At 35.3% G+C, this 15,210-nt stretch overlaps 1 protein-coding gene across 1 annotated transcript; it reads right to left on the bottom strand.

The window, feature by feature from the left end:
• Positions 1 to 12,363: 12,363 nt before the first annotated feature.
• On the bottom strand, positions 12,364 to 15,210 carry LOC110097733 (pentatricopeptide repeat-containing protein At2g22410, mitochondrial). Its single transcript, XM_020824280.2, has 2 exons — positions 12,750 to 15,210; positions 12,364 to 12,658 (listed from the first exon to the last, which is right to left on the bottom strand). Exon 1 carries the CDS (start codon positions 15,127 to 15,129, stop codon positions 13,165 to 13,167), a length of 1,965 nt encoding a protein of 654 aa, XP_020679939.1. The 5' UTR covers positions 15,130 to 15,210; the 3' UTR covers positions 12,364 to 12,658; positions 12,750 to 13,164.

Raw genomic sequence — 15,210 nt, 5'->3', positions numbered from 1 at the left:
ATAATTAATTAATCAGCCAATATTAATTAATCTAAATATCTTAATTAATTTAATATAAAAACTTAATTACTCTAAAATGAAAACTTAAGCTTCAATTGGACTTTTTTATTATTTTTTAAAACAAAATTTTAGTAAAAAAAATAAATTTTATAATTTTTTTTATTAAAACTCTATTTTAATAAGTAATAAAAAAAATCATTCCAAATAAAACCTTAAGCTCTATCTAAGGCAGCTTAAGTTTTTTATAAAAATAGTTTTGACGCTATTGTAGGGAAATTACTTTTTTGAAAGCTAATATAAGTATAGGCTTCGTTTGGTAAGACTCTTTGCATGCTTTTTAAAATAGCTTTTTAATATAAAAAAAAAAAATTATACTAAAAAATAGCTTTAAAAGCAATAAAAAAATTATTTTAAGAAGCAGTAAAAAATTGCTTTAAAAATAATAAAAAAAAAGTCATATCAAATAAAACCCAATGCTTCATTTGAATGGTTTTCTTAAAAATAAAAAAAAGTGTCTTCTAAAAAAAAAAATTGTACTAAAATATTATTTTAAAAAATAAAAAAAAGTGTCCCAAACATAGCCTAAATTTAATTATATACTCTTAACTGATATAATCTACTAAGGTTAAATTGGAATAGCTGTAGAGTGGGACCCATTGTAGTCACTCAAGCCTTGGTCAAAGTTCAAAACCGTGTGGGCCCGCATTCTTAATATCATCTTGCATTATAAATAAAGCAAGTCTCATACAGTTAAGATGGAACTTTATGAGATAATTAATTAATCACTAATTATAATCTTAATCATCTGTCATCACCGACAGTCAATTCAGCAGAGATTAACCAATAAAACACTTTACGCTAAATTTGAAATAAAAATAAGCAAAGCTTATATTGTTTATATGTCCTAACTTAGAGAACATAAATGTAAAATTAAGAAAATAATTTCTAAAAAATTGTTTACTCACAAACAATTTTCTTTTTGTGACGGTTACAAAACAGATTTATTAACATTTAGGCTTTTTTATTATTTTTAAAAGTAAAATTTTATTACAAAAATTTTTAAATCTAAATTTTTTTGTATTAAAAGATTGTTTAAAAAGCAATAAAAAAGCCGTCCTAAATAAAACCTTAAACTTGATTTGAAATAGCTTTCTTATTACTTTACTTTTCAAACTGCAATCATAATTTTTTTTTGCTATTATTTTTTCATTGCTTTTAAAAAATTTTGTAATAAAAATGGCTTTCTATAATAAGTTCAAAAATTTACTTTTTACAGCAATTTTACAAAAGAGTAAAAAAACTGTTCCAAACGAAGCCTTAATTTCTCAACAATTTTGTAGCTATTGAGTTGTTTATACCTTTTGGGAGAAATTACTTCCCTCATCAATTTGTTTCAAAATAAATCAAAAATTGAAGTTGACTCAATATCATCTCGAGCCCATGCTAGGGATGTAAACGAGTCGTGTCAAATAGTGACCTTATCATGCTCGGTTCGTCAGATATATAGTCAGCTCGGGCTCGAGGAGTCGAGCTCAAGCTCGACCCAAAGTAAACCAACTCGAGCTGGCTTGTGAGCCTCGAAGGTTTTTTAAAATTTATGAGATATTTAAAAATATTTAAATTTAATAAATATGCTTAGCATTTATTATTAATTTTTTTAATATTTAAATTTAATAAATTTTTTTTAAAAAAATATTAATAATTATTCAAGCCAGCTCGCAACCAAGCCTCATCAAGCTCGAACTCGACTCACAAGCCCATGAACAAGTCGAGCACAAGCCAGCTTGCAAGCCAGCTCGACTCACTCACAACCAAAATAAAAATTTCTAAATACTCTAATAAATAAAATAGTAACGATGTTCTTTAAAATTATTTGATTTGTTTTAAGACGAATATAACACAAATAATTTATTTTACATTCATCTCCATATATTTTAAAGCTCATCACAATAATTTTTTTTATCATCATATCCTTCTACAATTCTAATTACATAATCATAATTGAAAAAATAAAAAATTGAAGATATGATAGTAAACATAATTATTAATAAACTTTATGTTTAAAAGGAATAAAAGGGAAAAAGATAGTGCAATGCAAAAAGATAGAAATTATGTAAGAAATATTCAACACTTCACATGGATAGAAGTAATAGTATCCTACTTAATATGATTAAGCAATACATTCAAACGTGCAAAAATGAAAGCATCAATAAGTCATTACAACTATTAAGCAATTCATGAGAAGTTGGTCACTAAAGTTTTGGAAAATCAATGTAAAAGGTAGGTGGTATACATATTTCCTTCTTTGTGCTTTAGATTTGGTTTGGTCGTTTGGCGCAGCTTTTTTTCTGTTTTCTAAAGCAGTTGCCTTGTATAAAAGCTTTTTAAAAGCGGCAGAAAAACAATGGTAAAAAGCTGTTCCAAACAAAATCTTATTATTAGGCAGCTATGAATAGATTAATGCTTTATTTGGGATTGGCTTTCTTGATGCTTATTAAAACAGATTTCTAGTATAAAAATTAAAACTTTTGTACTACAAACTACTTTAAGAAGTAGTATGAAAACCGTCCCAAACGAAGCTTAAGATAATTAAGGCTTTGATTGGGACAATTTTCTTACTACTTAATCGACTTTTTTAAATTTTTTTTACTAAAAAATTGCTAAAAAAATGCATTAAGAAGCTGTCTCAAACAAAGCCTAAGAATGATTATAGGCAGCTATGAAAAGATTACAAATAATTTAGAAAATAGCCGCCTATTTTCTCAAGATAAAACAATAATATTCTTAAATATATAAGGCCAAAAATGTTCATCAACTTGAGGGACAATATTGAATACTACCTACTGAACTCGGGCCATATATAGATAATAATTTTTATTCGGTGCTCTGAGAATCTTTTTCTGTTCAGAGATTCAAACTTTACAACTCTTTGTTCAGACTTTGGATTCTTTCACATACAACGTGGGTAATGAGAACCTGCTTAATGGGAACCAACTACAGAACTTGGAGAAAAAAAGATGGAATAATGAGAGAGCTTTAGGAGGTTCTATTTGAAAAATAATAAATAAGTTGGGCTATCCAAAGGTAAGTTGGGCTATATAAAGGGATGGCTTCAAGCCTTGCAAAGCATAAACACAGTTAGTTTGTTATCTCATTAGATTGAGGTGGGAGGAGGAAGTGGCTTTACGATAAGCTCCCAAACAGCCAACCATGGCTGATCAAGGCCAGTTGAGGCTGTTGCCATGCCTATTACTGGCATTGGTGGTTAGCTTGACCGCCATGACTGTAGAGGCAGACTCTAATAAATATATATACTCGTCTCCGCCACCACCATATCACTATAAATCTCCTCCCCCGCCGTCTCCCTCTCCGCCTCCTCCATATCACTACAAATCACCACCACCGCCATCACCATCTCCTCCTCCACCATCTCCCTCGCCTCCACCTCCATATCACTATAAATCTCCTCCTCCTCCATCTCCCTCTCCTCCTCCACCATACCACTATAAATCACCACCTCCACCATCACCTTCACCTCCTCCTCCATACCATTATAAATCTCCTCCACCACCATCTCCTTCACCCCCGCCGCCCTATCATTATAAATCTCCTCCCCCACCATCTCCCTCTCCACCTCCCCCATACCACTACAAATCACCGCCTCCGCCATCACCATCTCCTCCTCCACCATACCACTACAAATCCCCACCACCACCATCTCCCTCGCCTCCACCTCCATATCACTATAACTCTCCTCCTCCACTACAAATCACCTCCTCCACCATCTCCCTCTCCACCTCCTCCATACCACTACAAATCACCACCTCCACCATCACCTTCACCTCCTCCTCCATACCATTATAAATCTCCTCCACCACCATCTCCTTCACCCCCTCCGCCCTATCATTATAAATCTCCTCCCCCACCATCTCCCTCTCCACCTCCCCCATACCACTACAAATCACCGCCTCCGCCATCACCATCTCCTCCTCCACCATACCACTACAAATCCCCACCACCACCATCTCCCTCGCCTCCTCCTCCATATCATTATAAATCTCCTCCCCCACCATCTCCCTCTCCGCCACCCCCATACCACTACAAGTCCCCACCCCCACCATCACCTTCACCTCCTCCACCATATCATTATAAATCCCCACCGCCACCATCACCTTCACCTCCTCCACCATATCATTACAAATCCCCACCTCCACCATCTCCCTCACCTCCACCTCCTTATCACTATAAATCTCCTCCTCCACCATCTCCCTCTCCACCTCCTCCATACCACTACAAATCACCCCCTCCACCATCCCCATCACCCCCTCCACCATACCATTATAAATCCCCACCGCCGCCATCTCCCTCACCACCACCTCCTTATCATTATAAATCTCCTCCTCCTCCATCTTCCACTCCTCCACCATACCTTTATAAATCTCCTCCCCCACCATATCACTAGTCCTATCAACTTTCCATCTTCCTTTCTACAAGTTTATAAGGGTAATAAAATCCAAATCAAGATTAAGTTAATAAATTGTTTTATGTTTGTCATCTCCTTTCAACAACTACGGTGGATTGTATCTCTGCATCAACAAAAATAAAGTGGAGCCTAGTGGAAATAAATGGTGGAAACAAAAGCCGCATATACTCAAGAAATTGTGGGAGATTTTCATCATGCTTTTCACCAAGTTCTTGTAGTTTCCTTTTGTCGAGTATGTGTTAATAATGTATTTTGCTCATTTTGTAAGTTGTACGTTATTCCATGAATTAAGTTCTTCCAGTTTGAAACTAAGCTAATACATTCCAAATTCTAGAAATTTCATTAGCAAAGGTAATGTTAGGAGATCTGAAGCTATTAAACAACAATTAAGACAACTCATGAGATCAACTGGAAGACTATTTCTCCCGAGTAGAAAAAGAAGTGGGTGCATCTGGGGCTTCAATTCGTATCGACAAAATATCTCATAATCTTATTGTTTGCAGTGGTGGTTTTTGTTGTATTGTTTTTTTCCAAAAAATAATTAAGAATACTCATGAGATCAACTTACAGGCTATTTCTCCTGGCACAAAAAAATTATATTCATATGGGGCTTAAATTGATATCAATAGAAATATCTCATAATTATAAGCATTGTTAGAACGTAATCATGATTTCAAACAAATTTGTTAACAAATATCATCCATATCTACATTAAATCTCATCATCATTAAATAGCATATCCTAATGATCCTTGGTATATCGTAAACCCTAAACCCTTCTTATTGACTACAGTAAGATTTTCAACCCTAAATAAGTTCAGGCCTTGTTAGTTTTGGCATTTTTTTAATCTTTTCTGTTTAGAAACAGAGAAATTATTTTTTGATCGTTGTTTGGATGGGATGTTTCTATAGAAATGCTTTTTAAGGAACTTTATTTTCTACTGTTTTGAGAAGCATTTTGATATTTATTTCTTCCGTTAGAAAACTCTATTCCCTTAATCAATATTTCTAAAACTATTTTTTACAAAAAAAGAGGAAGAGCCAAGGGAAGCCTTAATAGCCTTTTTGTTAGGTCAATCGACCCCAGTTGACATAGCTTAGCCTAATTAACATGCAAATTGACGAGTATTAGGATTCTATATTAAGAGCAATAAATAGAGAGGATCTCCATACTTTGACAGGCCATTTGGTAACGGATTTATCTAGAATTTCCGTACGGTTTATGCCTAAATCCTGCCAAATTATGTCTTGTACTAAATCCGACGATCAATTAAATCCTCTTTCAGCCCTATTTCGTTGAAAATCCCAGATTTATTAAATCCAGAGATTTAACAAATAGAAAGGCACGAATAGAAAGAATACCGCCTGCAAACAGTCGTCGTGACTTCCTTGCTTCTTCTCTTCAATTAAATTTCGGTAGGAGTGGAAAGGAAAGACGAGAGTTTCAAACATACTACTTGCAAGCCCCCTTCGTAGCTACCATAGTTCTATTATAATTTATTATCATAATCAATCATTAATTAATAAATTTTAAACTACTTAAATATTACAATTTTAAGTTTGGAACTAAATACATTTCTTAAGAGATTAGCTTAAATATTTATTTGGCATATTTTCACGTATTTTTTAGTTTTATTATAATAAATGATTCTTATTTTATAAAAAATTTAATTTAATTTTTATATTATACTATTTCATTATAATGAATTTGTTCATGAACAAGAGGTAAATATCATGCTTGTTGGATTGTTTGTTTAGAGTGTTCATGAACAAATTTGTTTATAAGGAATCATTTTCTAAGCTAATTTGTTCGTGAAGAGTTGTTAGATAGCTTGAAAACACTCACTATAGATGCTGTGAGAGGACTTGTTTGGTAGCTTGACAACAGTAACTAGATATGTTCTTGAGTAGATTCTAAGCTTTTTTTTTTTTTTGGTTAGAAGGCACAATAAGGCTCGTTTGCTAAGGTAATAAACAACTAGGAAAACACTCACTAGAGATGCTGTGAGCGGACTTGTTTGGTAGCTTGACAACACTAACTAGATATGTTCTTGAGTAGATTCTAAGCTTTTTTTTTTGTTAGAAGGCACAATAAGGCTCATTTGCTAAGGTAATAAACAACTAGAAAGTAAAACTCATTAATAACTTGATAAGACTTATTCGTTTAAAGCTCAATAATCATGAAACAAATCAAACATGAACCGAACACAAGCCAAACATGAACATCCATAATTTTAAACATACCAAACTTGAACACAAACAGAAAAGCTCGAATTGAGCACGAACAAAACTTGAACAAGCTGATAATAAACGAGCTCAAATATGAACAAGCAGCACCTGCTCAGCTTGGTTTGGTTGGTTTGTACCCCTACTAATCTCCATCATTTGATTAATTAGAGGACCAAAATGCCCACAGTCAGGAGTCATTTCAAGTTTTCAACTCAAACTTGTCACTTGGTTGCAGCGGAAGGATGCAAGCCCTGGCTAAAGACATCCTCCTTTCAAACACTCAGCTAAACCAAGATTACTTTTTCGACACACAATATGATTAAAAGATCCTTTCTTTATGAAATACTCCCCATTATGATTGCAAGAAGAAGAAGAAACACAAGTTTGCAAAAACAACTTATAAATCTCCACGCTAAGAGATAAAACTTTGAGTCAACTTTAGCTTTGTCGTACCCAAATTTGAATGGTATATTTTATTTTAAGATATCAAGATCTGCCAGCTCATTAACAGCTTCTAAGGTGACCTGTGATTTGCTAATCAGTCTCTTTTAGCCCAATTAATCCTCATTCTCGGTTCTATGTTATTATTAAGAAATATAATGTGTGGGAAGAAGTTTTTTCTTCACTCTGGTTCTTTTATGTGATTAATTAATCAAATAATGAAATTAAACTCATACTTACATATTTATCAGTACTTTGTTCTAAATATTTCCACACGAAATACAAAAATTGCTAATGTCCAGATCAGTAAAGGAAGAAAATGCAGGGGATAGGACCATAGACATTTAAATGATTGAGAAGAATAAAACAAGAGTGGAAAAGCATATAACTTTTACAAGAAATTAATAAAAATTATAATTTTGTTGCTATGCAGATGAGAAGCTTCAATATATAGGAAGAAACAACTTGCAGATATTAAATTAAGTTAAAGCACAGTACAATCTAATGACGGTGAATATAAAATTAACAAAGCATATAGCTAAATATTTTAGTCACTTAATTCAGATTTTTTTTTTTTCAAAAAGCATTACATCTAAACGAAATGCATCAAAAGAATTTTCATACTTGTTTGACTTGACATTTGACGTTTAGGGTGGATTATTTCCTTATACAAATCTAAATACAACAACAACAACAACATCAAGCCTTTGTTCCACTACGTGGGATCAGCTACACGAATTCTTTTTCTCTTTTGTGTCATGTTAAAAGTCAAATTCTCATTTAAATCTAATAAAGAAAGATCATGTCTAATATTTTCTAACCACCTCTACCTTTCTTAACATAAGTCAAATCTAATACCTCAATTTTCCTAGCCGGGTCATCAGAAGGCGTCCGTTTTATGTGACCAAACCATCTAAGGCGACTCTCTCTAATCTTATCTTCCACTAGAGCTACTCCAACCTTTATACAGATCTAAATGAGTTGAACAAAACACGCACTCAAAATTACATTTGTAGTCCATCAATTTTAACTTAGGTAAAAAGGTTATCTTATTGATGAAAATAAAAAATTATGTAAAATTCATTCCAAATGATAATTTAAAGAATGCTAAATAAAATATTTGCAAAAAATTGAGATAAAAAGGCATAACACAGTCTGAATTCACGCTGTAATATGACACATATACTGTAATAAATTTGAAAAATCTGCATAAAACGCAAACCAATAATAAAAAGTTATGGAAAAAAAAAACAAGAGATAAGATAGTCGAAGTATTTAGCATAGGCCTCACATCAGCATAAATAGAAGATTTTTTAAATTTGACTGACACTACTTGATGAATACACAGTAAATCAGCATATTTAAGTTTGATATGAAACATGAATTCATTAAGAAATTAGATGAAATTTTTAATCAATTGTCATATTTATGGCCACAAAAAGCACCAAATTGGCACTTTCAGAATTTCATAATTTGGCTTAAAACTACCATGATCCAATTTCAGCAATCACAGATTCCAACTAAAACAAGACCTGATTTCAACACTCTTGGCTCTAGCTACAGTGCAAAATAACAAAAGCCGATTTAGCAACCTTCATAATTCAATTACAATGCACAATCACACGCTTGGAGACATAGAAAAGTTCCACTCAGTGCCACAGCAGAGGATCATACAGAAGGAAACAGTTCTATAGAGGAGGCTCTGTAAAGAAGCAAACAACATTTCACAGCAGACCTCCAAGTGCGAACAGCTGAGTCAGAGGAGCTTTTTGGGAGCATTTCTCAGCAACTCTCCAAGTACGTCTTGAATAATTTTAGTGAGACTCTCCTCCATCTCGATGAGATCACGGCAGGTAGCGTAGTTTGGGGCATCCATATTTATTAATGACTTTGGGTTCTGTTGGTCTTCAAGATGTGCCTGTCTTATTGTCACTAACTTCAATTCAGGCTCACCATACCATTTAGGATATTAAATATGAATTTGTTCATGAATGACGCCCAACTTTAATAGAAAACAATCTTTTAGATGGGAATTAGAGAGTAGGGGTATCAAAATGGATTAATGGATCAAGTTTGGATTTGACCAAAAGTTGACCCGACCCGATTTCAATCAATCCAAACCCAACTTTTTTACTAAACGGGTTAAAAAGATAGACTCAAACCCGACCAGCTAGCAAGCAAAATAACTTGAACCACAATGATAACCTGTTTTGATTAAAAATGTTTTTTTAATAACTTATCAACATATAGCTTAGATTAATTAATAAAAAACAAGATCATACTAACAAGCAAAATAATTTAAGAAAAAAAATATTAAACATATAATTTTTTGTAAAAGGTGGGTTTGTGAGTCAAACCAAAGCCAACCCATTTAATAAACGGGTTAGAATACCATACTTGAACCTGAATTTTTTGAGTTGGGTCTAGGGTCAGGTCATTTTTTGATACCCAACTAGAGAGGCCGGCAAATAAACTCGAAAAATATCTAAAAATCTTGAATATTCCAAAAGATTTGGGAAGTGATCCAAAGATCCCAAATGTCCAAAGATCCCAAATGTACTTCCTCGCCTTTTATTTATAGGGCTTGTAGGGCTACAAAGAAAGCTACACATAATGAAAAAGTAAATAATATAATTGCAATATTTAATAATAACACATTCAAGATTGAATATGACATAAGACATGTACTGGTAGATGCTTACGTGACTCTATATCTTCAATATAGTCTTTGGTCCAAGTTGAACCATCTAGGTGAGTTATGCCAGGCGAGTTTTCATTGGCAAATGCGTTGGGTGACCTTCAGAAAGGATCATTTAGGATGAGTCTGCATGAACAATTCCTCTACATGGAGAGGTGAGTCCCTAGGGACTATTTTGACCTCCGAACACAAAGGGCAAGCCCTTTGGAGTGATGATGAATGCGAGCTAAGGATTGTTCGAGCCCAGGGGTTAGTGATATTGAACCCTAAGATGTGTGATTCCTATTGCTACTGTCAGCAAGAGTGTGATAATTCTTTCGATGGACAATAATCTTGAGAGGCTGATCTCTGTCAAGATGAGTGTCCTACTACTTGGAATAAAATGCATGAGTTCCCAAGTATGCGCGCTAGGGGCTACTCCTAAATTTGGTCAATTTTCTTGCATGCAAGCACCTTAAAAAACTGATGTGACTGTTTGGACGAGTTCTTCTTGGGGAAGATGAGGATGAGTAATACCACAATGATGAAACAAACAAGAAAGTAAAACCAGCAGAAAGTAAAGGACACCAGGATTTAACGTGCAAACAATCCAAAATAGGGGAAAAGAACCACAGAGCTACACTACATTAAGAAATCCACTATGAAAATTGGGAGAAATAAGTACAGATATTTCTTCTCTCTCAGCCTCTCCTTGCTTCTCTTCTCATATGCATTGTTCACACACTTGCCCTAATAAAAAATATAAAGATAAATCCAAGTGAATAGGGCTGCAAACGAACCGAGCCGAGCCGAGTATGCGAGTGTTCATGTTTAGTTTGTTTATCATTAGCTTGTTCAAGTTCGGTTCATGTTTGATTCGAGCTTTATTGTTTGTGTTCATGTTTGGTTCATTTAATTTAAGGGTGTTCATGTTCGGTTCATGTTTGGTTCATTTAATGCTTATCGAGTTTTAAGCAAACAAGCCTTAACGAGCTATGTTCATGAACATATTTAATAAACAATCTATTGAACAAACAAACATTAAATTTGTTCATGAACATCTTAAACAAACAATATAACAAACATAGACAAATGTGAAATGTCTTTTGTTCAGAAAATTAAATTTATAATAAAAGCAGTTATCTATTTAAAATAAAAATATGATTAATCTATATGAATATATTCTTAAATGAAGCTTACCTATTGCATTTCTCTCCATTCGAGCTTTTATCGAGCTTTTTATCGAACTTAATGTTGAGCTTGTTCACGAACTTCAAATGATGTTGTTCGTGAACATAAATGAACTGAACACATTAGTGTTCAAGCTTGTTTATTTAAGGATCGAGTATGTAAAATGTTGTTCAAGTTTGTTTGTTTAGTTAGTAAAACGATTAAAAACGAGCTTTAATCGAACCGAGCATCGAGTAGCTCGTCGAACGCTTGGTTCGCTTGCAGCCCTACAAGTGAATAGCTCCAAGGGATGCAACCTTCAGAAAAACGAGAAAGATGCGTTCAGTCCGTCTCGCAGAGCTGCGGCGCCAGTTTGGGCGCTGCGGCACTCAAGCCTCTATCTTGCACCGATGCGGCGCCATATCTAGATTGCTGCAGTGCTCTACCCTCTGTCGTTTAGCGCTGGGGACGCTAAGGAATAGATCGTTGGGACGCTCCAGTGCGCAACGCCGCTGTGTTGTATGAAAAAAGAAAAAAAAAAAAAAAAGGGTGTAAGCACCCGAACCCAAGCAGGGTGCAAACCCCTCGCACCCCCCAATGAACACGACAAGCTTTGAGGTCCGAGACAATAGAACAACCATATTGATCAACACAATCAGATTCCACACATAACAGTTCTCCTATAGGATACCTGTGAAATACCTACAAAGGCATGTACAAGAATACAAGCCCTAGTTAAAAAAAATTATAGCATCCCATGAAGTTGTATAAGTTATGTTCTAAATGCCTTAGAAGAGGTATTGATTGGAAGTATTAGTAAGGCGCTAAGATCTTCCTAATGAGCAAGTTCCACACTCGCTGAATTCTAACAAAGGGTCTACTACTACTATAAAACAACTAAGTCCAGAACTAATTGGAGAAAGATCCTTGAAAGAACTTCAACGTACTAGGCTTCCATTCATATGATGGAGCTTAGTTTATAATTTTCGGAATCCAGCAAAAACAGCCCAAAAATGGTGAAAAAATGCGAAATTTCTTGGATGAAAACACTCACAAACACTTCAATAACTTGAATATCAAAAGACTTACAAGTTTGCACGGATACAATGCTCTCAATATAATTATTATCTTGGAAATAGCAAAGACGTCCTCCTTGTTGTCAAACTCACCTACGCGATAAAATATTCCAAAACAAGATTTTTCAAACCTAATATTACTTCTCCTAAGGTTATAGAAACATGTGCACTGAAGATCCTCTTCAAAGCATTCACCAACTCTCAGTAATAATTCTCAGTCTACCAAAAGAATGTTCCTACCTTAATTTTAGCCTTATATGCTGCCTTACAATATAGCGAAAACTCTTATTAGGCCCTCATAAAGGCTGGAGCAATTGGATTAGATATTTGAAGGGAAGGATAACAGTTTTTTAGCATAGTCTTCCAAAAAAACAGACAAAATAAACAAACTTGTTCAAGCTAAAACTCAATTCCAGGATCTACAAATAAATATTAAGATAGGTGCCTTTACCAAATGATGAGTTTGAAGTTGCTTTTTTAAGTATCTTTCAACAAACATGTATCAAACCCACGAGAAGGGTATAAGACATCTTTACTCCCGGTGAATCTACAAATCAAAAGTCTTCCTGTTGGATTTAGAAATCTGCAAGAGGAAACAACAATAGATTAGCAACTTTGCAAGTAATTTTTCTCATGGAAAACACCATCTCCTTCAAAATTCAAAGCTTCTTCACCTTTGTAATTCAGTGTTCGAAGACTGCTGATTAAATCACCCTTTATTGCTTTCAGTCAAGCTCATCTACCACCATTAAACCAAAGCTTCAATATATCTTTTTTTCGGTTCTCCTTTATAGCAGCACCTTAAGCATTTCACAGAAGGAAAATTTATGTATATTGATTTTCCTGGTTTTGCCTAAAGTCTTTCATGATCCCCTCTAAACTCTTTCAGAAAGCTCTTTCCATGGTTTACAGAATACTCATGCAACCGCGCTTCAATATTTTTTCTGTTCCAAGCAAGCCCAACACCCACAATTTGGCCCAAAGCTTTTTATATTTTTCTTCTAGTTCTACAAAGCATCATCTCTGTTCACTTTCCTCAAGGAAACAAATTTCTACATGTTAGCTTTTTCTTGTTAAGCGCAATTATTTTTATGGCATATCATCCAAAGATATTGACAACAATTTTTCAAAGTGCCTCATTTGCTCATAGAGTAGCTTTAGACATGTATAAATATCTTCATACCTAGTATGAGACCTGTCGCTCACTATGAACTCATAAACAACCCCATTAACCTCAATAGAACTACAGCCAGGGGTCTTCTCCACCCCTCTCTCCTTCATCAAAGCCCAAACTTGATCAGCCTCATCCCTCATATTTTCTTCAACGTATAAGTTCGAAAGCAAAACATAGATTCCACTATCACTTGGATCCAATTCTAGCAATCGTGTGGCAGCCCTCAACCCCATAGCAGTATTCCTATGAAGTCTACATGCAAAGAATAGAGCACCCCATACAATGGCATCAGGTTCAATAGGCATAGTTTTCACCATTTCTTCTGCTTCATGGAGGAGTCCAGCTCTACCCAAAAGATCCACCATACATGAATAGTGCTTAAGGTTGGGTTTCAGCTTATAAACTGAAGTCATCTGAGAAAAGAACATTCGACCCTCATGAAACAAACCACCATGGCAGCAGGCTGAAAGAACTCCTATAAAGGTAATCTCATCAGGCTGTAACCCAATCTCCATCATTCTTTGGAAATGCCTAATGGCCTCTAAGGCATGCCCATGATTTGCCAAACCACAAATCATTGCAGTCCAGGTAAGCGCATTTTTCTCAAGCATCTCTCCGAAGATAAAGGAAGCCTTCTCAATGTTGCCACACTTTGCATACATATCCACCAAAGCAGTCCCCAAGGCAACGCTTAAGCTGAATTTGCGTTTATTAACATATTGATGAGCCCACATCCCCATTTCTAAGGCCCCAAGCTGGGAACATGCAGATAGAAGGCTGACCAAAGTAATCTCATCGGGTTCTACAGACGAAGCTTGCATCTCAAGAAATAATGCTACTGCATCTTTAGCTTGTCTGCTTTGGACATAACCAGCAAGCAAAGCATTCCATGGAATGACATCTTTCTCCTGCATTTCATCAAAGAGTCTCCGCGAGACATCTAAAAACCCAAATTTGGCAAGACCCATGATCATCGTGGTCCATGAGACCATACTTTTATTCTTCAATGCATCAAACAAAGAACATGCACGCTCTAAACTCCCACACTTCATGTACATATCGATGAGAGCATTGGTCAAAGGCACCGTGAACTCCAACCCATTTTCAACCATGAAATGATGAAATTTGCTTCCCAATTCCAGAGCTTGCAACTGAGCACAGCTTGAAATGGCACCAATCATAGTGACATTATCAGGAAAAATCCCCTCTTCTTCCATCCTTTTAACCAGATCCAATGCTTCTTCTGGATTCCCTCTCTGAACAAGACCATTTATTAAGGTATTCCAAGAAACCAAATCTCTAACGCAACTTTCATCGAACAACTTGCGTGCATCAGCTAAAGGACCACAAGCAACAAATAACCGTATCAAGGAATTGAACACAAACAAATCCGCGCATAGGCCCAGCTGCAGGGCATGCCCGAAAACTAGAACACCAGTTCCAAAGTCCGGAATTTTAGTGCATGCCTTGAACAGAAAAGGGTATGTGAAGTTATCTGGCTGGGCAGTCGATCTAAGCAACCTTTTGTAAAGAAAAATTGATTCTTTTGGCCGAGCGCTATCCGAAAAGCCACGAATTGCTACATTCCATGAGAAGATATTTGGGTTCTTAAGATTGAGCAGTAGCAAACTGCCGTAATCTAGGTCGGCCGAGTCGGAAATGGCGCAGAAGGCGACAAGGCGGCTGGCGGCAAGAGACTCTGAAATCAAGCCAGAAAGAACCATTTGGGTTTGGATTTGCTTCAGTTGAGCCAGGGTTTGGCATCTTTCTAGGAGGGAGATTATCGGGTGGGAGAGAACAGAGAGCTGGGCAGTCTTAAAATTGAGACATTTACCGAGAGAAGAGCAGCGAAAGTGTGATGAAAGGATTCGAGATAGCATCCAAAGAACTTCGCTGAGACAAGCTAATATTTTGATTACATTCAATTTATCATATCAACTTTGTAGTTTACTTTGTTAAGG

This window comes from Dendrobium catenatum, unplaced genomic scaffold, assembly GCF_001605985.2.
Source record: "Dendrobium catenatum unplaced genomic scaffold, ASM160598v2 fragScaff_scaffold_1344, whole genome shotgun sequence".
Taxonomy (NCBI): Eukaryota; Viridiplantae; Streptophyta; class Magnoliopsida; order Asparagales; family Orchidaceae; genus Dendrobium; species Dendrobium catenatum.
This window is presented reverse-complemented; position numbering and strand designations above follow the sequence as displayed.

Bases quoted from the DNA above. Each gene is read 5' to 3' on its own strand.
- LOC110097733 (XM_020824280.2), bottom strand. From the start codon at position 15,129: ATGCTATCTCGAATCCTTTCATCACACTTTCGCTGCTCTTCTCTCGGT.